Consider the following 27504-nt stretch of genomic DNA (forward strand, 5'->3'; position numbering starts at 1 on the left):
AAATTACTATTTAGAATGAACTTTGATAAAATAACAAAAAGCTTTAAAATTGAAATATATGTGTTCTGCAACTCGATACTTTCCCAACTCGATAATCTCTTCAATATCAAATTAGTGAGAGTTGACTGTACGGGTTTTTTTTTCAAAATATGGGTGGAACTGCAAAAGCGTTTAGAAACAGTTCGAAATCAATTGTTTAATATTCCTTCAAAATCTTAAATACGACGTATAGAAATATAATATTAAGATGAGTGTATTTCAAAGTAATTCTCAAAGTAAGAACTTAAATATATAACTTCTATCTGTATTATCAACCGTTTCCCATTCAAAATGTTATATTTACAGCTAATATACAGGTTTCAATCCAATAAATATCCATCAATTAAAGTTCAGACAGCCGTTTAATGGTTGCCTTCAGCAAAATTTCCGTTTCCGCATCAAACGTTGATTTGATGCAATCGCTGGAGTAAAACACTCCGCTCCTGGTATTGCTGATATCCTGGAAATGAACAGAGCGCATTCATTGAGGTGAGACATAAAAATCGACATGCAACAATTCATACTCACATTCCATGATTTAGTTTGCATCGAGTGGATTTCCGAGCGTGAAATCAGCTCCTTTCCCATTATCTGATGCAGTCCAGCTTTCCGTATCACCACCTCCAGTGCATAATCCTGACAGTCGGATTCGCTTCCTTGCAGCAGTGCAGAAATGAAGATATCCCCAGTGGAGCTGTAAGAGAAGTAGACGGAATATGCATCGAAAGCGAACATTACATGCGTCGGGGAATGTAATTATCGCATAAATCAAACACGCCTAATCACATCTCAACTATCAGTTGCATCCCGTTGCACAGTGGACCAAATCGGACCCGTTTTTCGGCCCATTTAGAAGCTGCTGAAGTAGAATCCTGTAGCAATGGAGTTCCAATGGGAAAATGCTCAAAAAATAGTTCTCAAATTTCCTTTGAAATTCCGGAGTTTATGAAGAAATTGTGGGATTCCGACAGACATTCTAGATTTGTTATAATAATTCTGAGATTATGTTCAAATAAAATCTGTCTCAAAATCCATGTTGGTGCAGGTTTCATGCTGTGGACAACTCAGGAAGTGGAAAACTTCCAACATTTTCCTCTAAATTTTGTGCATAATATCATACCATACGTCACACCATTTATAAGGTTAAAAAGGAATATTTCCGTGGTTTAAATACGTATACTACTTCATTAGAATAGAGTCATACACTACTGAGTCAAAGAAGTGGCGCATTTTGTCACATTTTACCAGAAATTTGGCTTTTTAATGGTTTTAATGGAATCATCCATCCACTAAATACACTTAATGTTGCTTACTTCGAACAACGTCAAGTCCAGTAAGTGGTCATTAGGATGCGACATGTTTCTTTGGAAGTCGTCATAACTGTTTGTTTGTTTGTTTTATTAACGACACTTTGCACCAAACAGGTGCATTCGTGTCAGAGTAAAAATCAATAATTCACAATTCAATTTCATACATAAAAAAAAATTAAATTCGACAAGCGGTCGTCATAACTGAAAATTCGCGTGCTGAATTGAAATCATATAAGAAGTGAAACATCAAAGTTTGGGCCAAAAGATGAATTTTCAAGTTATAAAATATGACGTTCAGTGTTTTCTAACCAAGTTTTAGGCTCTTAGCATCATAGGACAGGACGTGACAGCTCAATTAGGACTGCTCAGTTGTAATCCAGTCGATAACCCTGACGATACATAAGCCAAAGCTACCAGTATCCCTTTTATGCAAATCTTGTGAACAAATTCAAATATCCAGGCTCACAATTTGGTTGTTTCTTGCACGTTTCATTTAGAGGGAATCTATGACATTTGTTCGAATGACATTTGGTCGAATGACATTTAGTCGAAAGTACATTTGGTCGAACGAACATTTCGTCAAATGGACATTTGGTCGAAAAGAATTTAATTGCTTTAAGAAGCAAATGATATTTGGTCCAAACGACATTTAGTCGAAAATTTGATCGAATAGGGATTTTTCAGATTAATTTACAGAGTGACATTTTGACATCAATACACAGTGATTGGGATTGAAAGAGCGGAAAGCATGTATGGTATAATCTATTACAAGTAGGGCTGAGAATGGTAATAGTAGTAGGCTTGAATTTCGCGGAAATCACGTGGCTTTCCTGAATATCTTAAGTGTCATTACAGGCTGAAAACGCCGGAAATGCAGTGGGAAATAGAACATTTTTCTACAGTAATTCTGGGTTGCCCTTAGCAACGGGTTGTTTTCTACTCTCAAGGCAATGGGGCTCTGCACAAAAATGTACCTCACCCTTTCACTCTTTCACGAAATTTGCAAACAACAAGGCCAGTAAACGTCAAAACCCCATACAAGATCAAAACAGTGCAGAGGCCCATTTGCTTACAGCAACGATACCGTGGTGAATCAAAATCCGGACGTTACCAATATCCAGACACTCTGATTATATTAGTAAATTAGAATTAAAATTAAGTGAAATATGTTTGGTTTTTATTCACTCCAATTATCATAAATAATGCTAATCTTTCTACATTTATTTTTAATCTAGTAATCGTTTTCAAATAATTAATAGAAATTAAAACAAATAATTTGTTCGTGTTCAACTTCATTTCATCGCTGTACAACTCCAACTCAAGTTTAACGATCGTTGTACGTGCGAACATCGTATGATTCAAGAGGTAGTTTGTGATTTATATTTTCTTAGAACGTTTTAATCATAAGTGTTGAGGAATAGTAGTTACCGGAACAAGTTGCAGAATGATTTTTACAGCACGAGTCGTAAATTAAGAGGCTTGCCGAGTAGGATAATTACGACGAATGCTGTAAAAATCGAGTTCTGGAACGAGTTACGTACAACATTTTTTGTAATTTCGTAAAAGACCACTTGATGGTATCAGAAATTATATCGGAATGCATTGCATATCTTTTTCTGATGTGTCTGAAAAATGGTATGATTCATTACGCAACTCAAAACAGTTGCGTAATGAGAAAGCGTTGCGAAATGAATCATTACAGCACTGGTTTCAGTTGCGTAATGACTATTCCCGCACTGCAAACTTCAGTACAGGGAAGTAGGCCGTTTCATGACAGCTTGGCGTGATGAAAAAAAGCCTATTACAATGAGAAATTGTAAAAAGGATATTTTGAAAGTTTGGAGACACCACTGTTGTATAAAAAGTTGGAAACATATAAATAAAATAAACGGTGCGTAAAGAGTCTGTCCGGGATTATGAGCCAGTGTTTTGAGATTCAGACATCGTCTAAAAGACCAAAGTTTAACTGGCGTAAGTGAGCTTCATGCAAGAAACATGGGAGAAAACTTGAAAAATAACTATGGGAAGCTTAGAGAGTTATCAAAATTTAATTCAAGGTGAAATAAAAAGTACCGTAATTCGGGGTGTAGTTGATCAGTGGGGAGAAGTTGATCATTCATGTACCCACATGTATAAACTGTCAATAGAGCTATGATTTGATTTCAATTTGCACAATTTCTATGACGTCGTATTACCTGATGGCTGCTGTTAATATTCCTAAGTTCGGATTGACATGACAGATTTTTTATGAAATGTTTGATGAACTGTTGAAGGGTTCTTCTCCAAACAATCGACTATTGACAAGGCTATATAAAGACACCATTTAAATAAACTGTTTCTTACATTGCAGATATGTTCTGTTAATACAGTTGTAAATTTGCATTGTGGATAAACATTCATTTTCTGAGTGAAAATGTATTTTTTTGTGCGCGAGTTGATAATTTCAAGGAAAATTGCATACCTTTAGGCGTTTAATGTGGTGTGTTCTGAAATTTCCAACATTAAAATTCAAAATTAACCGATATATCATCAAGTTGAGGGATTCCACGGAGGCATGCAAGTCGATTCTGATCGACCATTTCGAAAATATCTGAAACTTTGCACAGTTTTTCAGTTCCATCTAAATCGTCATTTTCCGATATCAAATCTTCAAGTTGAGTCACGACTAACTTTTCAAAAGGGTGTATGTGAAAATGGTTCAAAAATATTCAAAAAGCTGCACAGCAAAAACGGTTCGTTCGATTGTTAGACAACTAAAGAAACAAAGTTAGACAACTAAATAAAGATTCCAAAAAAAATACACACAGTAAAAAAAATAAATTTTTTTGCATTAAAAAACATAATTTTTGACACAAAAACTCAAATATCTCAAAACCCTATCGGAATACCAACGTAATTTTTTGAGGGAAAACGGTCCATTATATTAGCTATCTACCATAAAAATTTGGTGATGGTAAGCCAATAAACAAAAAAGTTATGACATTTCAAATATTTCACAAATTTGACACTTAGTGATTTTTTTTTTTTTTTTTTACCACATGAGGTTAACAAGTTGTTTTCATGATATTTTATTTAATTATTCATAACTATTATAGCATCTATTAGAAAGTTAGACGCGATCCAGTGTTGTTATCTAAAGTCTTGATAGTGTCATATTTTTTATTGTACGTAACTGAAGAAAAATTCTCTCAATAGTGTTGAAACCTTTTGATAAAAGAAACCTATAAGAAATCTAATATTGAAGACAAAAGCTACAAAAAAAGTTTTCTATACAGGTATACGACTAGTTTACCTGCAAAAAGTTTACCTCGTAGAGAACAAGGCGGGTCTATACCCAGGTGATCTAGTATACGTAAAGCAGGTCGGTTTTCTCGGCGCTGGTTTTCTCCACAAAGTTAAAATCTGATTACACCTGGGTATAGACCCGCCTTGGTAGAGAATAGACTTTGTTAATCATATTTGGGAGAAAGCGAGTAACTTCAACAACATCAAAAACATGATAGGTACATACCATGAACATACTCACGAAAAAGCTAAAAATATACTACCACTATGGTTATAAAAGATTTAATTGTAAAATTTTTCTTCAGTCAAGCAAACGACACCAAACTAGTCAGTAAAAACTTAAAAGTGATTTTGTTTATTAAAATCTAACGAGCAACATGAGTAGTCGCTTTCTCAACTGTTGCAGGCCGTTTGCAGAAAAAAAAGTGTTCGAAAGAGCTACGAAATCTCACCGAAAGCACCATAGATAAACTGAAAGCGGCTGGTTATGCTCCAATGTCTACATTGAATACAAATTTACGCATTTGTACGTCCTGCCGTTTAAACGTTGACAAACGGGCAATCTGTACATCATCGGTGGATCAGGTTGCAGGAAGTTCGAAAACAACAACAACTGAGGAATTACTAGATGCACCGACAACAACTGAGGAGTTACCAGAAGTACCAAGTGCAGATAGTCTTGCCACGGTACCATCAGCGACATCTGTTTCAACAAATCAATCAGAAGATGAGTGCATCCAGAAGGTCAACATCGAACGCTTCAACGAAGGGATAGCTGGAATAAAAGTGACTCCGATTAAATGGACGAAGATGGGTTACGTCAATTATCCCGAGAAAAAATACCGTGAAATCAACGAAGCTGTACGAAGAAACCTCTTCAAATTAGGACCTGAGGATGTGGAAAATACAGACTACGATGAGGTAATTATGAATATGAAGTAAAGGTTCTCGAATCTAGCCACGACAAGGAAAGAAAAATTATTGATTTTGTCGATGCTGCCAAGCTCGTGGTCTATTCAAGATGCCATTGATGAGTTCAAAACCAATAGAAATACAGCAAAAGAGGCAAAACAATTCAAAAATAACTGTCTTGCAACCAAAAATGCTAGGTCGAGTACTTCATTACCAGATGAGACAAACGAAAAAATAATTCAATATTTTGAAGACGATGAAGTAAGTAGAGCTATGCCTGGCCAAAAAGATTATGTATCTGTAAAAAAAGATGGAAAGCGTCAAGCAATCCAAAAACGATTAATGATGACTACTTTGAAAGAAGCGTATACACGCTTCAAGGAAATTAACGAAAATATTAAGGTAGGTTTTTCCTCATTTGCAAGCCTTCGTCCAAGGCAATGCAAGCTTCTATCCAATTCAGGAACACATAATGTTTGCGTGTGCACAACACACGAAAATATTAACCTAATCTTACATAGTTTGAAAAGAATCAATTTATCAAAGGATATTAAAATGTTAACTGGTAGTCTTTTGTGTGAAAATACAACATCAAATTGCTATCTACGATCTTGTTCGGATTGTCCAGATTCTTCATCATTGGAAAATACTTTATTCGCTGAGTTTGAAGAAAATTATATTGATCAGTTATCATTTGAGCAATGGGTGACCACGGATAGGTGTGACCTAGAAACTATTGTAAAACCTGTAGATGAGTTTGTGTCATTTTTTTGCTTGAAATTAGAAAGTTTAATTCCTCACGACTTTATTAAAACAGAGCAATCCCGCTTTTTAAAAAATACGAAAAATACATTACAAGATGGTGAATTTTTAGTCATTTGTGATTTTTCTGAAAACTATAGCTTTGTATTGCAAGATGAAGTGCAGTCCCATCATTGGAACGTACAACAAGCTACAATTCATCCATTCGTTATTTATTTCAATGGAAGTACGCAAATTGAACATTTTAGTTTTATTGTAATTTCCGAAGATTTAAGACACGACTCAGTATCTGTAAATTTGTTCATTGCCAAAATGATTAACTTTTTACGCGTTGATAAGGATAAAGAAATCAGAAAGATATATTTCATGTCTGATGGAGCAGCATCGCTGTACAAAAACCGTAAGAATTTTTCGAGCCTATGTCAATTTAAATCAAAGTACGGAATTGATGCAGAATGGCATTTCTTTGCAACGTCACATGGCAAAGGTCCTTGTGATGCTATTGGAGGAACCATAAAGCGCATGGCCACAAGAGCAAGTTTAGCCAAAGAACGTGAGCATCCAATTAAAACTGCAAAAGAACTATTTGATTGGGCGAATCGCAGAAAAGAAGAAGATTTAACAAAATTATCATTTTGTTTTACTACTACTGAAGAGTACGAATTAACGGCATCAGAGCTCAGCGAGCAATATAATAACGCGAAAACGATCCAAGGAACCCAAAAATTTCACTGTTTCATTCCATTGTCAGAAAATAAAATTAAAGCAAAACTATACTCGAACTGTACTGATAATGATGCAAAAGTGTTCGATATTGTAAAAAAATTGAATAACAATAAATAAATAAATAAGTATTAATAAAATGTTTTCATGATCTCATAACGCATACCCAAATCCAAAACTTTTAAAGTTTATATATACCATTTAGAAACTCATCGATCATACTCTAAAAAAAAAATATCCTGGAAAAAAAAAATTTTATTTTCGTGTAATCTGTTAATTCATTTAAATTTATACATATATACATATACATATAATATTTATACATGTACATAATATTTATACATATAATATACATAATACTAATGAATACATGAAAACGACTTGTTTAATTCACGCAAGGCCCTTAACAATAAAATCAGCAACAAACTGCGGTTCCCGTAATAATTTACACCGAAAAAAAAATTATTTTTTTCTACTAAATGTGAAAATTGTGACATGTTTGAAATGTCATAACTTTTTTGTTTATTGGTTTACCATCACCAAATTTTTATGGTAGATAGCTAATATAATGGACCGTTTTCCCTCAAAAAATTACGTTGGTATTCCGATAGGGTTTTGAGATATTTGAGTTTTTGTGTCAAAAATTATGTTTTTTAATGCAAAAAAATTTTTTTTTTTACTGTGTGTATTTTTTTTGGAATCTTTATTTAGTTGTCTAACTTTGTTTCTTTAGTTGTCTAACAATCGAACGAACCGTTTTTGCTGTGCAGCTTTTTGAATATTTTTGAACCATTTTCACATACACCCTTTTGAAAAGTTAGTCGTGACTCAACTTGAAGATTTGATATCGGAAAATGACGATTTAGATGGAACTGGAAAACTGTGCAAAGTTTCAGCTCAATAGAAAAAAAATGAATTAAAAAATTTACCAAATTTTGGTGCTGTTGCTTGGAATCACTCAGTTGTAAGATTTTTGGGACTTGTTCCAGAATAAGTGACCCCAAATTTAGTGAATATCATATCTCTTTATCTCAGGAAACTTATCGCAATAATTGATCAACTTCACCCCGGAATCAAAAACTTCACTTTTTGATTTAAAATAAATGTTTTTATAATTAAGTGAACATTTCGTCAAAATTTCGTTTATATAATTCGATAGATATCCAACCAGTACATGTTTTAAAAATATTTGGATAATAATACATGAATTCTACTAAGAGTTATAGAACAAAATCGCTCGAAAGTGGTCAACTTCACCCCATTTTACGGTATTAATGTTTCATAATAACAGTTCGAGCCGCATCAACTGCAAATCAAGCCACATGATCAGGCAATCAAACCACTAATAATACAAATGTACTATTCTTTTTTATGGTGTAGGGCTTCCACGACCATCAAGTGTATTGATTATTTATATTTTAATGTGAGTGGATCATATTTTCAATAAAATCAACAAATATAGTATGCTATAGCACACATGTCCGGATTTCGATTCAAAAGTGTCCGGATTTAAAGACAACGTTCGCATCTGGTAACCGGATTTATAGACAAGACATGCTCTAATATTTTAATGAAATTCAAACTAATCGTGGTTTTTACAGAAAAGTACTTCACTTGCATGGAGACAATGATTTGAAAATTGTTTAAAACAACAATACAATAAGTATTTTCTAGAATAACTCACCCATATTAGAATTTGAACATTTGTGTCAACTTAAGCGTCCGGGTATTGATCCACCACGGTAGGCGTGAATTTCACTGGCTTAGCTGACTGTAATTGGCTTTGCTTGGCTACTTCTTCTTTCTGGCGTTACTTCCCTACTGCGACAGAGCCTGCTTCTCAACTTAGTGTTCTTTTGAGCACTTCCACAGTTATTAACTGAGAGCTTACTATGCCAATGACCATTTTTGCATGTGTATTATCGTGTGGCAAGTACGAAGATACTCTATACCCTGGGAAGTCAAAAAAATTTCCAATCCGAAAAGATCCTCGACCGGTGGGATTCGAACCCACCACCCTCAGCTTGGTCATGCTGAATAGCTGCGCGTTTACCGCTACGGCTATATGGGCCCCTTTGTTTGGCTACTGTAATGTGAATGTCAAAATTTTTCCCAGCTCTGATCACTAGAGGTAGCAGATGCAAGAACAACATGATAGAGTGCAAAAAATCTGCATTGATTTATTGGAATTTATTGAATCAACTTCAAGGTTTTAATAAGCAACGAGCGATATTTTGGGATTCTAGTAGATCATCCAGACTCTCCACAAAATCCATTGACCTCTGAGGTTGTTGACGTTACTTGATGTCATTTTTCTCAATAAGGTTTATTCTGCGAGTCAGATGAATCGCGACGAGCTGATCTCAAATAGGAGCAAGTGACTTTTTAAGTCGACTCGTCTCACCTAACGTGATACATGGGATAAACATAATTATCTTGTTTGATTATTTTCGATTTAATTAGTAATAAACGAATTATCGATAGAAGTCATCAACTCCGCTATCAAACCCTCATGTTTGCCGCAGGAATGTGAATCAGTTGGAAGTAACCATCATAACAATAATTCACCATGAGTAGGAAACGTACCCTGTAGGCGAAACTTCTGATGGACTCCGTCAAAAGCGTTTCCTTAAATATGGTCATAAAAACTCGTCCTCTTCTTGGTATAAAAGTGCATAAGCATACAATACAACGTGACCATGCTCAACCGCATTAGGTCTGGTCCCCGCATTCCATATTCCTACCTACGGTCGTACGCTGTGAAACTTGCTACGTAGTAAAGCTTCCGAGCACTTACACTTGAAGTTGTAATATGATAAAGATCAACAAATATATAAAAAGAACGATGCCATTTTGAAAGAATAATAAATTCAACAATGTTTAATATTACAGTAACTGAGCAACGAAGATATTAAAGAGAATTTTTTGCTAATGAGAATAATATTTTGTAAGAAACATTCATGCAAACCACGCTTTAAACCATAGGTATAAATATAGATAGATTCGTCATTGACTTCTGATGAAAAAGTATGTTGGCCCAAAATAAACTTAAAACCATTCATTGTGCAAAATATATCTATTGAGCCAAACAATAATTCGTACAAAATTATGTTTTAAAGTCATTCGCCAAACGTTCATTCGACCAAATGTACTTTCGACCAAATGTCGTTCGACCAAATGTCGTTCGACCAAACGTCATTTGACCAAATGTGAACTAGAAACACGGCCAGGTTAGCAACAAATTGCCCTCTTGCAATGCAACTCAACGATGTTAGAGAAGGCCTTTGCCATAATGACCAATGAGAAGTAGTCTTTTTTGACAGGCAATTGGTTTCGTTTTCGCACTTTGACCTGAAACGTCTTGTCTTGGTTTGCATCTATTTTTTCCAAATCAAATTTATGAAAAATTGTGCAGTATCATTTTTTTTCTAAAATCAAAACTAGTAAAGATTTGGAATCGATAAATACTCATGAAGTTATGGTCAAATGAAAATGATTTTTTTTTTGGAAAAAGGAAAAACAATTTGGTGAAAACTACTTTGATATTAAACATACCTTCAGCAATTGATCTTGAGATTCCTTCCAAAAATTTTTGCAGGAAATTCCTCCTGTGAGATTTTGTCAAGTAAGTCTTGAAAGTTTTTTTTTCGGAATTCTTCCAGAAATATCTCCAGGGAAACGCCAAAAATATTGTTATTTTTTTCAAACCGTGAGGATTTTTTGAATAAATCCTTGAGTACACTTCAATAAATTTTGATATGTTTTAAAGTCACCCTCAAAGAACAAGGATCTTGAGGAAGTTAAAGAAGATTTTCTAGATAACTTGCCAAGCTAATCGGAAAATTAATTTCGTGATAGTATTCCGAAGGAGCCTTCCTTAGCCATGCTGAAGGTGTCTGGTAGCGTTGGGCGATTTTGAATCGATGTTCCGAAAATCGATGTTTGCTTTCGGATTAATCGATTTTTTGAATCGATGTTTGGAGCACCTAAAATCGGATGAATTGATACTCTTCATTCGATTTTTTGATTCGATTCAATTTGTTGAAATCGTTAAATATCTCTTAATGAGTTTGTGGAAAAGAAACCATCTTTTGAACTTATCTTGAAGTAGTAAATCTGTTCGATTGATTTTCGAAACTGTTTTGATTGAAAGATGTCGAAATTGAATGCTAATGCATTTGGTCTCATTCAATGTTTCATAAATGTCAATTTTCATCCGATTCGAATCGATTCAAAAACATCGATTCAAATGATTCGATTTAATCGGTGAATCGATTCGGCAGTTCAAATGTGAATCGATTCAGTAACATCGATGTTCTGGACAAATTTGCCCAACGCTAGTGTCTGGGTTCAATTCCCGGTCGGTCCAGGATCTTTTCGTAATGGAAATTTCCTTGACTTCCCTGGACATAGAGTATCATCGTACCTGCCACACGATGTTACGGCGAGTTGGTCATAAAAAAGGTATTTTATATGATATAATGCGCAAAACAACTAAATTAGTCAAAAAGCGAAAAATGTAACACTTCCTGAGGTATGTACAGAATAAAATTTGCACCAATCGATTTATAGAACTTGTATCCATTGGAAATGCATCATTTAAAGATTCTTATTCGGTGGCTTCCAAATAAGTCCGATTACGGTTCCGTCTATGTCCACTGTGTATTAGAAGAAACGACGTATTCATCTGGTTTCGCTCCCAACCGCACTAATTTATGATGCTTACCTCGAGTCCGAGATTAATTTCAGCCAAAATTTATGACCACCGAGAATCAACACCAGGCAGGCGTTGTCAACAGGTGTCCTCGGCGGAAGTGAAATCTCGGCCGATGCTGTTCCGAACGAGATGATTGGCGTACGATGGTGGTCGGTTACATGATGGTCCAGAGCGGAAGCTGCAAATCAGATGGGCATTAGTGCATTTAGGCAGGCGCAAGCAGAAGTGATGGTTATTGTTGGCGAGCACCGTTTGACCGATGGTATAGGAGAGCTTCCGGGATACTAATAATAGGATAACGGACATACGTTTGCAATAAATTCGAGTAGGGTTTTCTTTATGAGTACAAACGACATTAACTAAGCATTTTCAATACTTTCTTGCTACATGAAAACTGTTGAGAAGAAAATACTTATGTTAGATGCAATTTAGAATTTAATAACAAATGAAGTCTTATGTTACACGTAATGGTGTGACCAGTCGATACAATAAATTTCATAAAAATTTTAGTACGAGTTAAAAATCAAGTACTTGGTTTAACTAGGGGATATGGAACAGGTTTAGTTTTCTGTACGTTAGTAACGTCACGTTACATGGACACAATTCAACCTTTTTTGTTTAGTTTTCAACTGTTACATTAAGGAAACAATAAAATTAAACAACTAGCAAAGACATTTTGAAATTTTAATCTCCATGTTGAAAAATATGCCATTTTTAAGAAAGTGTTGAAATTCAGCATTCCAAATTTTGGTGGGGAGCTGTTGAACATTAGAATAAAAAGTAAACAGGGCAAAATAAAAATCATTTAAAGGAAGGAACAACTTGAGCAAGTTAAGAACTGCTCGAAAGTGAATCAAGAAAAGATTATTTTACAGGCATCACACCCCATATGGAATAAAGTATCTCTCCTTTGTTAGACATGATTTACAATTTATTCATCATTTTGAGCAATTTTCAAATTTATCCGTGAGAAAATATATGGTTCGAACTATTGCCCCACTTTTTACACCTCAAAGCAACTTATGATAACGAACAAGTGATATTCAGTCACAATCGACATGATATCAAAATTTTATTTTCGCTATGTGTTACTATTGCGAAAAAAAACTAGCGAAAACTGCCTCACAGTACACCGTGTAAGCGAGATTGTGTTGACAATGACTGAATGCGTGACATTCGGAAATTCAATGAATCGAATTTTTAAACACACTACTTCCGAAACCAGATTCTTTGAACTCAACCAACTGATCCAAAGTCTTTGAACAAACATTACTTCTTTAATTCTCATACCTCATACTGCACAGAACGACTGGCCTAGCCTATAGGCTACCAACAATTTATGTACGGCCCCATTTCCATTCATTGAATTACCGCTGCCTATCCTTACCGTTTATCTTATCGTTGCAATACTCGCCACAGGGACAACAAAAGGTTGCCTGCTGAGTAGGGACTGTGATTTGAATACCATTTTCCGGTATGCTACTCAGGCTTTCCGCCGAAACATTGCATGACAACGATGAGGTAGCTCGCCGTGTGTTCAAACTATTGCAGGATCCAGTCAGTTCCGGTGCCAACCGATTTGCCGATGTACACCGAGGGACAGAGATTGTGTTATCGCGCCTGGAAGAACAATATTTTGAATTTATTAGCCATGAACAGGGGGAAATTATTCAACATTATATTTACTTGAAAATTTCACTGGACGATAAGGAAAGGGATTTGCCTTTCAAACCGTTCAATTCCCCACTGGGATTAGTGTGCTGCTTTTTGCTCAGGTTATCTACTGAAGATGATTTTCCCATGATCTTGGCTAGGAATTTATGTGTATGAGAGTGTATTTGTTTTCCTTCGGGGAGACTTCCTTCGCTACGAAAAGGGGGCTTTCTAATACATTTAGCTCCAAACAGCCGCTCTCTCAGCTTTCCGTCATTTCCTTCTGTTAAATTGAATGCTTCAGTTATAGATTGGTAAACTTGTTCAGCCAACAGGGATCTTCCGAGAGTGTATTTCTCTCTGCAGATGGCACATCGTTCTGACCGGGCTCGACATCGTGAGCAAACAAGATGCCCATTTTGACACTGGAACACCGGTGGAGGAATCGTGTCAAAACAAACGGGACACTCAAGGGCAGCCACAATGGTTTGCATACTGGCTGATAATCGTTCAAGATTGATGGGCATTGGGCCGCAGCAAAGCGACTCTGTATTACAGCTGGGTTCCATACCGGTACTCCAGAGCAAAAGTGTGACGATGTCGGTCTTCGAGCGCACCATGTTCGCAACTTCAGAGATCCGCATTCCGAGAACATCTTCATTATTAACCTAAAAACGAGAAGAAAAATTAGGTTAGTTTGTTGACACCCAACCCTGACACAGGTTACATATTAATGTTATGCGAATTTTTGAAGGAAATTAACATCAAAATATACCGCAACTATATTGGGCAAATAAATATAAACTGAAAATCGTTGATCGAATTCATGCTGTCTAAGTTTAAATTTAACATAAGGACTGTCCATAATTGCATGGTCCACGTGATCACCACACACTCCGAAAAAATTATGCGATTTTACGTCTTTTGGATGCACATAAAAGAAGCGAGCCAAATGACGTGAATGTGTGTCACATTTTAAATACTGTGGTGTCTGACTTGGGAAATGTCAATCATAGCGGCAACGATTTTATGTCCTTCATCATGTAATATTAAAGCTTTCTTTCAATACATCTTTCAGATCCCATTTTTACGTCATTTCATCACTTAGATCATGTGTCATTCAGTCATAATGTGAATAACGTCGGGAGTGATTTTTAAGAGTGCAGCTTGTTCTACATATATGGCATTACGTCCTCACTGAGTCTGCTTCTCAGCTTCATGTTCTTATAGCACTTCCACCGGTATTAACTGAGACCTTTCTTTGCTAAAGTTTCGATTTTCGAATTCATATATCGTGTGGCAAGCACGATTATATTCGATGCCTAGGGAAGTCAAGGAAATTTCCTTTACGAAAAGATCCTGAACCGACCGGGAATCGAACCCAGACTCCTTCAGCTATGTAGCCACGGACTCTAACCACTCTGCTAACTTAGGCCTTTCTGTGATACCTACTCATAATATTTACTCATGAATTTGATTTACGATAATGCGGCACAAACTGCCACAGCGGTACACGCACTGCTATTCGACAAGATCATGCTGAGGGTCGTGGATTCGAATCTCGATTCGTCTCGTGGAAAATTAATTTTTTATTTTTATTTAATATCCTCGACATCTTTATACTTTTTCCAATATATGAACATTGCAATTGGCAAACAGATAAATGTGATCATACACAGAAAAGAATCCGTTCTCGTATCCGTGAATTCGTCAACAAGCAAAAATACACCGTGAACTAGATCATGTATACGAGACCGTTCATGGTAGTTCACGGTGTATTTTTGACAGTTCACGTTTTCCAGAACGCATTTTTGAGCGTGTATGAACACTAAGCTAAGAACTAAGCTTTATCGCAGTTTGGACGTAAGTAACTCCAGAAGGAATTAACAGATGTATTTAAATTCAGTTGTTACATCGAGTTTGGTACGTGAGCTGCACTATCAAAGTGATTCGCATAATCAAAAATCAAAGATTCACCGTTTTACGGTAGCTATCAGATCATTTCATCTTACCTCTAGCACGCAGTCGCCGGCCTTCAATCCGGTCACTTCTGCCGGCGATTCTTCATCCACCCGACTGACCTATTGTGACATTGAAAGGAGAAACAAGAAAGGAAAAGTGAGTTTCGACTTAAAAATATAAATGCAATGCATGAAGCGTAGCGAATATTTGTTTTAAAACTATCGTTTTGAATAATTAACGCGAAGTGTCAATTCACCAGCAACACACTGGAAACATACGACATAGGCGACGTGAGATAAGGCTAATTTTATTCATATTTTTTTGCCATGATTTGTACTAGAAAAATAATTTGATCTTTCTTTCCACATATTGAGTCACATGATCTGCAATATCTACTGTTACATTCCAAAGTTGGTACGATTTATTTTTAAAAACATGCTCACTTACTTCAACAGAAACATGTTTACTAATAAAAGCGAACATGCCGTGCTTCGTAGGTGCGGAAAGGTCTATGCTATTAAACAGACCCAAATAACAAGTGAGCTTGTTTTGTCTCGCGTATTTTGCACTCTCGAATAGCCCCAAAGGAACAATAACCCGGTGATCGTCATGGTCAAGGCCGCCCAGTAGACTCGTCATCGTAGGCTAACCGTTTTAGCAGCATTCGACTGATCATCCACAGACTCCGTTGGCTTTGCACAATGTTGATTGTGGAAACTCAATTATTGGTACTCTTATGATTATTCTCGTTGTTATTCAAACTAATTACAGCCGAGGGTGTTTTTATTACATTGATTTTTGAACATATTCGATGTGACCTGGTAGCGGCACGTTTAATCAGCAGCATGGTACAATGGTCGGGACAAAAGTACCACTATTGATTTTTCAATTTTTCAATAATTTATCATTTTAACATATACATACCCAGGCCCGGATTTGGGGGGTGCCAAGGGGGCAAATGCCCCGGGCCCCCCGATTAAAGGGGCCCCCGAGGAACCAAAATTGAGAACAAAAACATTTTGAATTACCTTTCAATATTTTCTCTCAAGACATTTGAACATATAATTCAAACGTTCAAGTCTACTTTCCAATACTTAAGTAATTTGTTTTTCTTCTAACTTAATTTCTGAATCTCACAGTATGGTATTGAGTATGCTTCAAAATATTACAAGAAAACATGAATGTTAAGCTAAAATCTTCAAAATTCTTCACTAATTATTGGAATTAAAAATGTGCTCAACGTTTTTGCATGATCTCAAAAAATACTGCTAAACCTGTAAAGCACTGTTCAATTCAAAGAGTTTATTGGGTTCCTATCAGAACTTTCAAATTTTAACATATTTGCAACTCTATCAAAAACTTTAAGTGCAATGAAAATTCTTTTGTGACGCGGTAGTCAATATTTTTGAATATTTATTCTAGTTTAAATGCCATAGCTGATGAAGTTTTCTTTAAATTTAGTTTAAGCTAAGCTTTGCTTCAGTAATGGCTTTGAATATAATCCATAGAACATACAGTACAGGCAAGAAAAAAAAGTACATAAAGGCCGATATTCATACAATGTTAAAGTTTAGGGAACTGTATGACAACTTCTAACGAACCGATTGACCTGAAATTTGAATAAAATCTCATAAATAACTTGAAATTTGATTCATGGGAAATTGATCGAATTCTATTCATGAATTTGGAAGATATTGAAATGAATACTATTTTGAAAAAAATGCCAACAGACTTAAATTGGAATATTCTTGATATGTAAATATTTAGAAGTAGGCATGCTTCAGCGATTTTTTTTGACTTGGATAAAATGCAAAACTTTGTAGAAGATTATACTTATCGTAAACCGTTTGGTTTCAAAATATCTTAGTATCAAAATTTTGACATTTTTAGGTAAATGGGCAAATTTTGAGAGCTTAGACGCTTTTACATATAATTTGATGATTTATTCACAGATCGAATTTGAAATTTCAGGTCAATCGGTTTGCTAGAAGCGGAGGTCTTTAAACTTGACCATTTTGTATGTTAATCAGTCTTTGTGTACTTTATTCTTGCCAGTACAGTAAATGCTTTCAACCGGAGACAAACTTTCATTTCTACTAGTTCGTTTATTTGACGCTCAAAAACGTTAAACGCTTTAAGAGCCGAAATTCATTTTAAGTGTATTCAACTCATTGACTTTTGTAGTTTAAAATTAATAGTTTGATTATCGTTTCATGGCGTTGGTATCGGAGACAAATTGGAAACTTGTACCAAATAGAATCAAAAGGAGCTTTAAAAAAAATCGGATTTGTAGATTTTCAGCAATTTTTCACTCCATACAAAATATATAGAAGCCAAAAAACGAGTCAGTCTTCTACGAATTGTTATATTTTTCCCATTCAAATACTTGGAAACATTTGAATTTGCAATGTATATAGCTGACATCCCGCTTTGCATTGGGGCCCCTCATATCTTTGGACCGACCATCTCGTTCAAAACTCAAATTCAATAGGTTGGTTTGTGGAATTCCAAACCGTGCTGAGATCTGACCTCGCCCCCCGAAGCCCAAATCCGGCACTGTATATACCTAATGTATTATATTTTCCTGATCCTTAATTAAAATTGTACCAAACTTAAAATTTCAAAATATGAAACGGGGTCTTTTTGATAATGCGGCTAGCTTTTATTACGTTTGTGCTAACGGTTGTCAGGTTTTCTAGATATGTGCTCTTGAAAATTCGAGGTTTAGCAACGATGCATCTTCACCTTAATCAGTTAAGCCAAACGAATGCAAAAGTAAAAAGTATTATTGCGATGATGCTTCATGACAGAGCTACTTTTAATGGACTCGATTACCTTTGAAGCTTTTAATTTAACTATTAAAAATTCATGAAAATTATACGATCATTTACTGGTGAAATTTTAAGAAGTTTGTCACTTTTTCGACAACCCAGTTGAAGCAGAACATCTCAAAGCGAAAATCAATTTTATATATTGGGACCATTTTGTTATCGAAATTTCCATATAATATTCAAAGCCTATAGAGCCACTCACTTTAAAATATGCCACTAAACTTCTTGAAGATCAAGATTAGGGGAAGCTAGTCCAATTCGGACCCTGTTCTAATTCGGACCATCAAGCATTTCTCATTACTGGCACTACTGTAAAGATCGTGCGTATTGTTTTTCTACCCACCGGCTGGCTAGGATCTAACACAATAAATTTGACGCCTTTCAGTTGATTCGTTTGGTTCTTATATTGGTTTGTTGTTTTGAAGTGCTTTAGTGTGCTATCGGTTAACATTATTTACAAGCTTCTGTAATTGACAGTAAATCTCCAATCTTTCTTTGTTATTTTATAATCAAATCCCCCAAGCCTAAGCTTTCATCTAATCATGTGGTTTTCATATGTCAATGCATTGTTTGTGTTCAACTAGTTTAAAAATCTCAAAATATGTGTTGGTCCAATCTGGACCTTTTGATGTGATCCAATACGGACCTCTCGATTTTCAACGAGCAGTCAGTCTATTTTATAAGCTCAACCCCGTGAAAGTCTTTTGACATGGCAGAAAATCACAGAATTTGTAATATTGATGGATGGTGCTTTTGTTCCTGTTGCGGTCAATGAAAAATCTTAGAAAAAATCTAAGAAATACGGTAGACCACCCAAAAAAAATTGTATCAGTAAACCAGCTACTTAAAAAGCATGTCCATTAATATTTTTTTTGCCTATTTTGGATACAGCTTTCCAAATTTGTTTGACAAAACAATACAAAAAAAAAAACGTTTACGAGTGCTGAGAACAATACAATCAACTTTCCCTTACTCGATATTTGTTTTGTGTTGAAAATTTGAATGTTGTGTTTTTAACGTGCAAATTTGAAGATTGTCTTCATTTTATAATAACTTTAATATGGCGTACTTTGACCCAAAAATGTATTTCGATCATCTCCAACTTGATGTCCCGGGACTCTATGCTTTCTTTTTCAGTTTACCGAACAAGTTCACCTTTTTAAACCGATATTTCCATGCCATGATTCAATATGTTGAATTTTTTCTATATTCTAAGCAAAATTTGGATTTTCCAATGTATTTTGTCAAAATTACCAAAAGCTTCAAAATTTTAAAAAAATGTGTCCTTTATCTCAACATCTCAATATAATCGAGTTAGCGAAAGTTCACTGTATTCAATTTAGAACCATTTTCTGATTTCACACATACTTTTTTTTAATGAAATTTACATTTTACTTGAGCTAATTCTGACTCGAACTGACGCATTAAGTTAGTTTAACGCATTAAGCTAGGTTATTATGCTTGTGGTTATAGAAAAAGTTCAACAAGCTTTGATACCAAACAAATCGGAATTATATTTCATAGCTACCATAGAAAAAGCGATAAAATATAGGATGGTCCGAATTAGAACATGGGGGGTCCGAATTGAAACAGGGTTGGTCCAATTCAGACCTTTTGAAGAATATTGTTGAAACATGTCTACTCATGTCCTGGTAGGAGATATCACAAATCTCTCTGAGAGAAAAGTGCGCGCGCTAAACCAGGCTTCTAAGTCAACATAAAACTTTTCATGCCGTCCATCATGTTGAAAAGATATGGCCAAAAAACTGTTACTAGGTCCGAATTGGACCATGTTCCCCTACAAAAAAGGGTTTATCCACTGAATTTGTTTATATGAAGCTTTTTTTTGTTTTTTACAAGGGGGACATCTGCAAACAGGTCCCCTGAGAAGGTAACTCAGGGAATGCGGGGATGACGCACCAACGACGACCCGCTAAAACCAGCCTATGCACTGTGCTTGAGCAATTTTTTCAGAATTGCTCAAGTGGTGAACAGTGCATCGACATTACCCTTGGCCCCAGACCCTTCTCTCCCCGGAACCACCTTACGGTATTTCTTCGGGGAGGGGCCTGTGCATATAGCACAATACGTGAAGCAGAAGTAGCCAAGGCAAACTGCTTCTCCTAGCCGACTTAAACAATGTTACAAAGGACCAGCATCGGCAGGGCTAATCCTCTTCAGCCAACTCTTGGCCGGCGCGCCATAGGCGCTGCAATTCTAACATAATGTGAGTGACAGCCGTAGTTACTGCATTCCAGCACTCGGCATCCGCACACATTCTCTCTATAATATTGTCGGGGGACGTGTCCCCTCCGCATGTAGTGAGCATGCGACCTCTCACAACAATGAAACGGGAGCAATCGAACACGACATGCTCCGCTGTTTCCTCCACACCAGCACAATTGGGGCACGCAGAAGATTCTGAGTGCCAAAACCTATGCAGGTACTGTCTATAGCAACCATGTCCTGACAAAAACTGCGTCAGGTGGAGGTTCACTTCCCCATGGTTTCTACCATACCGATCTGACACATTTGGTATTAGCCGATGGGTCCATCTACCCTTAGTGGAGTTATCCCATTCCTGCTGCCAGCTTCTAAGCGTTTCCTTTTTACACGTGTCGCGAACTCCTCTGGTACCCCTTTGGTTGAAGCATTGAACATCCTCCCTGATGATGAGCCCGATGGGCGTTATCCCGGCTATGATGCACACGGCCTCTCTAGATACCTTTTTAATATTATTTGTTATGGCTATATCGGTCATGCGACTCAAAGGAAAAGGGAGTCTATAGAAGATTTTTTACAAATGATGAAATGCATAGGTGGATAGAGAAGCTAGGCAAAATACAGGACGCTTCGATGCTTTACTGGTTCCCCTATGGCTTGCTCAATTTTCACCACCTAATTAATTTCAATCTTGTCGCTCCCTTGCGACGCCTATCCACCTATGCATTTCATCATTTGTAAAAAATCTTCTATAGACTCCCTTTTCCTTTGAGTCGCATGACCGATATAGCCATAACAAATAATATTAAAAACAATCACGGTCGATACCTTCTCTCTAGATACCGTCCGGTACGCACTTGCTACTCTTAAGCACATTATCCTGTACGTGCTTTCCAATCGCTTTAGGTTTCTGCTCGTTCCAAGCGCTTTTGGCCAGATTGGTCCTTCATACCTTAGTATGGACAGCACCACGCCTGCCAGTAGCTTGCATTTGCTGACAATTACAGCAGAGCTGTTAGACATCATCCTCGAAAGCGCCGCTATAGCCGTAGATGCCCTTTTACAGGCATATTCAACGTGGCTAGCGAAGCTGAACTTGTCATCGATCATTACCCCAAGATGCCTAAGGGATCGCTTGGACTCTATGGTGCAATCACCTACCGAGATAAGCGGCCGTTGCTCGGACTTGCGCTTGTTGACCACTACCACCTCAGTCTTGTGACGAGCCAGTCCTAGTTTCCTAGACTTCATCCATTACTCAACTATGGAAATAGAGTGCGCTGCTGTCAACTCCACGTCCTCCTTCGATTCACCATAGACCACTAGGGTGATATCGTCGGTGAAGCCAACAATCTTAACACCCGTCAGAAGGGGCAGCCTCAGTACGTCATCGTACATCGCATTCCATAACAGCGGGCCTAGGATTGAACCTTGAGGTACTCCCGCGGTAATTCGAACGCTTTTCTGCCTTTCCTCTGTGTCATACAGTAGAATCCTACCATAAAAATAGCTTTCTAGAAGCTTACACAACTGAACCGGTACCTTGAGGCGGTGAAGCGCGTGTGCTATTGCTTCCCAGCTTGCGCTGTTGAACGCATTCTTCACATCCATAGTGACAACCGCGCAGTAACGGATGCCGCTCCCTTTATGCTCGATTGCCACCTCAGCTGTCTGAACGATCGACTGGATGGCGTCCAGCGTAGATTTACCTTTTCTGAATCCAAACTGGTTGTTGGACAGGCCGTACGCACTCTCCGTATACGGCACTAGTCTGTTGAGAATCAACCTCTCCAAAAACTTGCCCGTCTTATCTAGTAGACAGATAGGTCTATACGCTGACGGGTCACCTGGTGTTTTCTCCGCCTTTGGTAGTCACACCAATTTCTGTCGCTTTCATACACCCGGGAAGATTCCTTGATCAATGCAGCGCTGCATCGTGGTTCTGAACATGTCTGGATTCGCGTTCACTGCCGCTTTAAGGCAACATTCGGGATACCATCGGGTCCCGGTGCCTTGTTTGACGCAAATGATTTCACGACTTCTGTCAGCTCTTCGTTCGTCACTCTCGCCACTTCTTCTCCTTCATCTGCCGCATACGGCGCTGGGGTCATGGGCTTATGGGATGGTGCGGGAAGAGTACATCGATTATCGATCGCACGTGAAATACACAAAAGTTTTATCAAAGACTCCATCTTTCTAATCTATTGTTGAATATTATTCACGTGGACTGTGAATAGAGATTCTCAAATCACTTAGTTATTCATACCTGGTTCCGGAAACCCGGAACATCCGAAAAGTAAGTTTCTATCGCAGTTCTGTATATGTAATTCACATCGGTACTATTCGGTTGATGGATATTTTGGCATATTTTTTTCTGTAATAAGGAACCAATTACCGGCGCACATTCCCTGAAAAATTCGGTCCAGTATGGTCCATGTGGTACCGGTTCCTGGAGTCCCGGGAGGTGGCCAACCTGGACAATTCGATGAAATTACTTAGATTTGAACCCCTAAACCAAATGAATTGTATCCAATTCTTTACGATTTTTTATGTTTGGATATATTTTGCCAAAAGAATAAATGAATGGTTTTTCTGGTCCTTTTGGAGCACCGGAATGGCCACCGGGAGGCCCGTAATATGGGACCACAAAGTTTTAGCACCAAAAGTAGGCATGCGATGGCTCAATCTTCATGATTTTGAATCCCTGTGACTCTGCTAGTTCAATTATTGATGAATGACCACTTTGGTTCTTCTGGCCCACCGAAACAACCCAGGAATAGTCACCGGAGATACCCGTATTGTGGGACATTTCAGTTTTTGTACCAAAACCAGGCATGCGACGGCTCATTCTTCATGATTTTCAATACCTGTGACTCTTCTAGTTCAATTATAGATAAATGGCCACTTTGATTGTTCTGGGCCACCGAAATAACCCAGAAATGACCACCGGAGATGCCCGTATTGTGGGACATTTCTGTTTTTGTACCAAAACTAGGCATGCGACGGCTCATCCTTCATGATTTTGAATACCTGTGACTCTTCTAGTTCAATTATAGTCACTTTTACGGGTTGTAAAAGTGCAATCAACCATTATCAAAACAATGTATCACCATAAATAAATCACCACATAGGAAATTCAACTAAATACTTCAGCTATCGAAACGTACATAAAAGTGTTGACCTTCAGACTGTTGATATTAATTTAAAACAAGTTTTATTCAGTTTCCATAAATTAAGTTAGGAATATAAATATTATGATGCGAATATTCCGAAAACTCCAAAACCTGATTGGAACGCATTCCAGCCTATGATTCTCCGGTACATGCTTCTATTATGATTGATTCCACTAATTCTTTTATTAAAACACACTTAACAATAAAATATATACACTCCACGCGATTCCGATGAATTGAAGTTTGGAAACGATGAACGATTTTCAAGTTTACACTCATTCAAATAGATAATAATTACATCAATTAAACACTAATTTGTGATAAGATAATTAAAATCGCCTAGTATAATTGTATAATCGTTGTTTTTCTGCATATGATATTACAGAAACACTAATCAAAACAAACTCATGACAGTTAATCTTAGTGTGTTCGCTTAGTGTTAGTATCACTTCTTCAGCCTTAATGCAACCTCAAATCAAAAAGTATAAGATAATAACTTATGCTCTTTCATTTACTAATTTCCATTCAACCTCAGGTGGAGCAGATACTAAGGAGATCGGCTATAAATCAATGAACCCCAGTTCAAATCCCAACTATTCAAAATTATTAATGAGTACATTTGAATTTCAGTGTAGATATATATATATTTACCGTGTATAAAATCATTAGCTCCATTAACGTCGTGGAAGTTACGAATTTGTAATTATTTTAAACATCTTTTGATTTATTATTGAATTAAAGCTGAATAAGCGGTTCTTGAGCTGCCCATTGTTGCTTCGTGTCTAAAAATAGAATCAGCTACATTCAAGTATATTCCGTATAAGCATTTGATAAGCTTTTATTCAGCCTACCAAATTGCTACAAATAAGCTTCAGGCTGAAATCGCCAAAATCAGATGCTTAGGACTGAACAAACAGTTGTAAGCGCTATGCTCAGCTTTTGTTCAAACAAAGGCTGAATTCGATAAGTTGAGAAAGCGTTTAAACAGCATCAAATTGTTACCTGCGCTACTTTTCGGATGTTCCGGGTTTCCAGAACCGGGTATGAATAACTAAGTGATTTGAGAATCTCTATTCACAGTCCACGTGAATACTTATTCAACAATATGAGTACGGTTCAGATTATTTGTTTAGTTACGAAACTGCAGGTCTCAAAGTAGCGGTCCCTAAAGGAATTTTTTTCAGATGTAGCAGGTTCCCGGTGGCCACAGTGACCAAATCCGGATCTCCGGGAGGATTTCTGAAAGTAGACATGTGTGTCCTTCATTTAAGCCCAACAGAACTAAATTCGGTCAACACACTGATTCTTGCGAGCTGTTTGAATTTTCGGATCGAAAACGACCCTAAGTCACAAATTGAGTTGCTTAATATCAATCATATCAGCTGATGCCTGATGGTCTAAAATTATCAATATCACTTGCGAGCTATCAATATCACATTGATTTGACAACCAACCGCAGTGATGCGACATCGCACTCTAGATCATAATCACTGCAGAATGAGTGATCACGTGGTAATTATCCATGCTATTGATGTTTTTCAGTGATCAATACATAGTTTCAATCTATCTGCAACACTGTTAAAAATATCGTACTGATTAATTGCCATTTTATCTGCTTAATTTAAAGTTAAACTTAACCCATCAGTGATATCCATAGTCTATCGCCATCAATGCACTGGTGATGGAGTAGACAGCATGATGTTGATGTGATATAAAATGATCCGAGTTGTATCGCAGTCGGCCTGTACAAATCAGCAAATTTTAAGCATTGATAGTGACAGCGAGCAACTCTGGTCACAATTTGTAATTTTTTTTATGGAAGCTCCCCTAGGGATCATTAAAAACTTTTGTTTCCGCTAAAACAAAATTTCCCACAAAAAATAATTGTCAGAAAGTTTCAAATTGCTTGGTTATTTCAATCAAAAGTTACATTGATTTGAGTTTTGAAATGGGTCGAAATAGACCCAAGGTCCTTACTAAGGTTAATTAAGATCATTACACAGATAAAACTTTTGAAAATTCTATTTAGGTTTCGAATTTTGAGAATATTTATTAAAAAGGACTCATTTTATAATAAGTGGAAAGTCAAAGGATTATCATTTCTACCTTTTCTATGTTACAAAGTTTCTTTCAATTTATGCCGCAATATATTTATATATACTTATGGCTTGTTCTGGAAGTAAACTTACAATGTATAAGTTAAGGGGTTTATTTCTCAAGTCACTGAATATCATAAAAAATGACTTATCTCGAAATTTGGTTAAATTGGTAGGAATATCTAGATGAAAACTTAATTATTTGAAAATGGGTTTTTTCAATAATATTTCCAAAATTCGTGCGACCACATTAGAAATATTTTTGAAAAAAGGAATAATTATTTTATTTTGAAATGGTTTTGGAGCTATTAATTCTCTTAAGCAGTACCTAGGCCCAAGTAAAACAGTAATAAAACTATGTCATTTCTCATCTCTTTTTAACATACTTTTTTTGTTCGAGTTGGCGAGAAATGCGTCTGCAAAGATGTCAAACAGTAATTTGGTAATGGATTATTATGTGTTTACCTACTCGTTATCAATGTTACCCCGACACCGAAAAGTCATTTCCGATTATATAGAAAATAATAGGTGCATTCATAATAAATCTTTATGTAATTTTCTATTTGCAACCTTAATACCAATACTGTAAACCGGGAACAAATTGATCTCTTATTTATATTAGTATCTCTAGGAATTCAGGAGACGTTGTTATGCATGAAAAACAATAATTGTTGAGCTGTATAATTTTAATAAATAGATCCAATACTTCATTTCATAGATTAGCACCTACGATTTGTTTGGAACTGATTTCTCCTACAGCTTTGGTCACATTTTCAAAACCGTGAATATTTTTACTAAAAACTAGTGGTCTCGACAAATATCGCCTTGCTACCCCGTTGTTCAGTAACCAATTGATGCTTAAGCGTTTTTTTGAATTATTTTTTTTTTATTTTAGACATTTATACCGTTTGATGCAAAGCATCACAATATTTCATTACAAATTCACATTGCGTCACGCCCACACGTTGTTGAACGCGTTAGGTACACCTTACATTCCAATTCGCACGTTTTTTTTCGGTTTTTGGATGCCCTGGATGCAAGATGACTTGGATTCGTTTCCATTTATGGTATCATCAAAAATCACTACCTAATTCACATTTTGTATTTTGACCTCGGTTTATATTTGATTTACTTTGAGTTTCCCCTATCATTATTAAGTGAGTTAAAACATTGAAGTGATGTTAAAAAAACATTTTTAAATGCCTATTCAAAGGATTTGATAAAGGAGAGCGCTTGAATAGTTTTCTTTTCTATAAGCTCACATAGCATTTCCATCAAGGATTTTTTTTCGCATTTTACGCTTCTGTTACCCTATCTGTAGCCATCAAACAAATTTAAAGAATAAATCCATCAAATCACAATAAAAAACACATCTTAAGTAATTCATAAAACTGGAATATTCGTTGTGTGAGATCAAGAATGAATAATTATCCCCGATACTAACCCAAGGGTACGGGTCCCATTTGCTTCGCGATAAATGGAACCCACATGACCCATTTGTCTGCTTCGGGATGTGCAAAATTCTCACAGAAGGGTTGTAATGGTCATCTGCTGTCGCGATGGTATCTGTGGCACCCGTAACTACATTTCCGTTACCGTTCAGTTTTGACATTGAACTTGATTTAACTACTGCTGTTTCCACCATTTTTCTTCACTGCAAAATTAGAAGGAGCGAGTCCTTCTTCGATTTGACACCACGAGCACTTGTTTATTTCCGCCACTAGCTACGCAATCGATTGAGCTAAATAAAACGACTTCGATCGCGGAACGTAATATGCTGTTCAAACCGCTCGAACGCGCACCTCAGTAATGACTAAA

The 27504-nt window shown here is 36.5% G+C and overlaps 1 protein-coding gene across 1 annotated transcript; it reads right to left on the reverse strand.

The window, feature by feature from the left end:
• Nucleotides 1-237: 237 nt before the first annotated feature.
• On the reverse strand, nt 238-27504 carry LOC5570641 (Na(+)/H(+) exchange regulatory cofactor NHE-RF1). The gene is made up of 7 exons (XM_021853474.1): nt 27131-27504; nt 15414-15482; nt 13435-14069; nt 13136-13368; nt 11758-11926; nt 568-733; nt 238-499 (listed from the first exon to the last, which is right to left on the reverse strand). The coding sequence occupies exons 1-7, from the start codon at nt 27329-27331 to the stop codon at nt 383-385; spliced, it is 1590 nt and encodes a 529-aa protein (XP_021709166.1). The 5' UTR covers nt 27332-27504; the 3' UTR covers nt 238-382.

This window comes from Aedes aegypti, chromosome 1 (assembly GCF_002204515.2).
Source record: "Aedes aegypti strain LVP_AGWG chromosome 1, AaegL5.0 Primary Assembly, whole genome shotgun sequence".
NCBI lineage: Eukaryota > Metazoa > Arthropoda > Insecta > Diptera > Culicidae > Aedes > Aedes aegypti.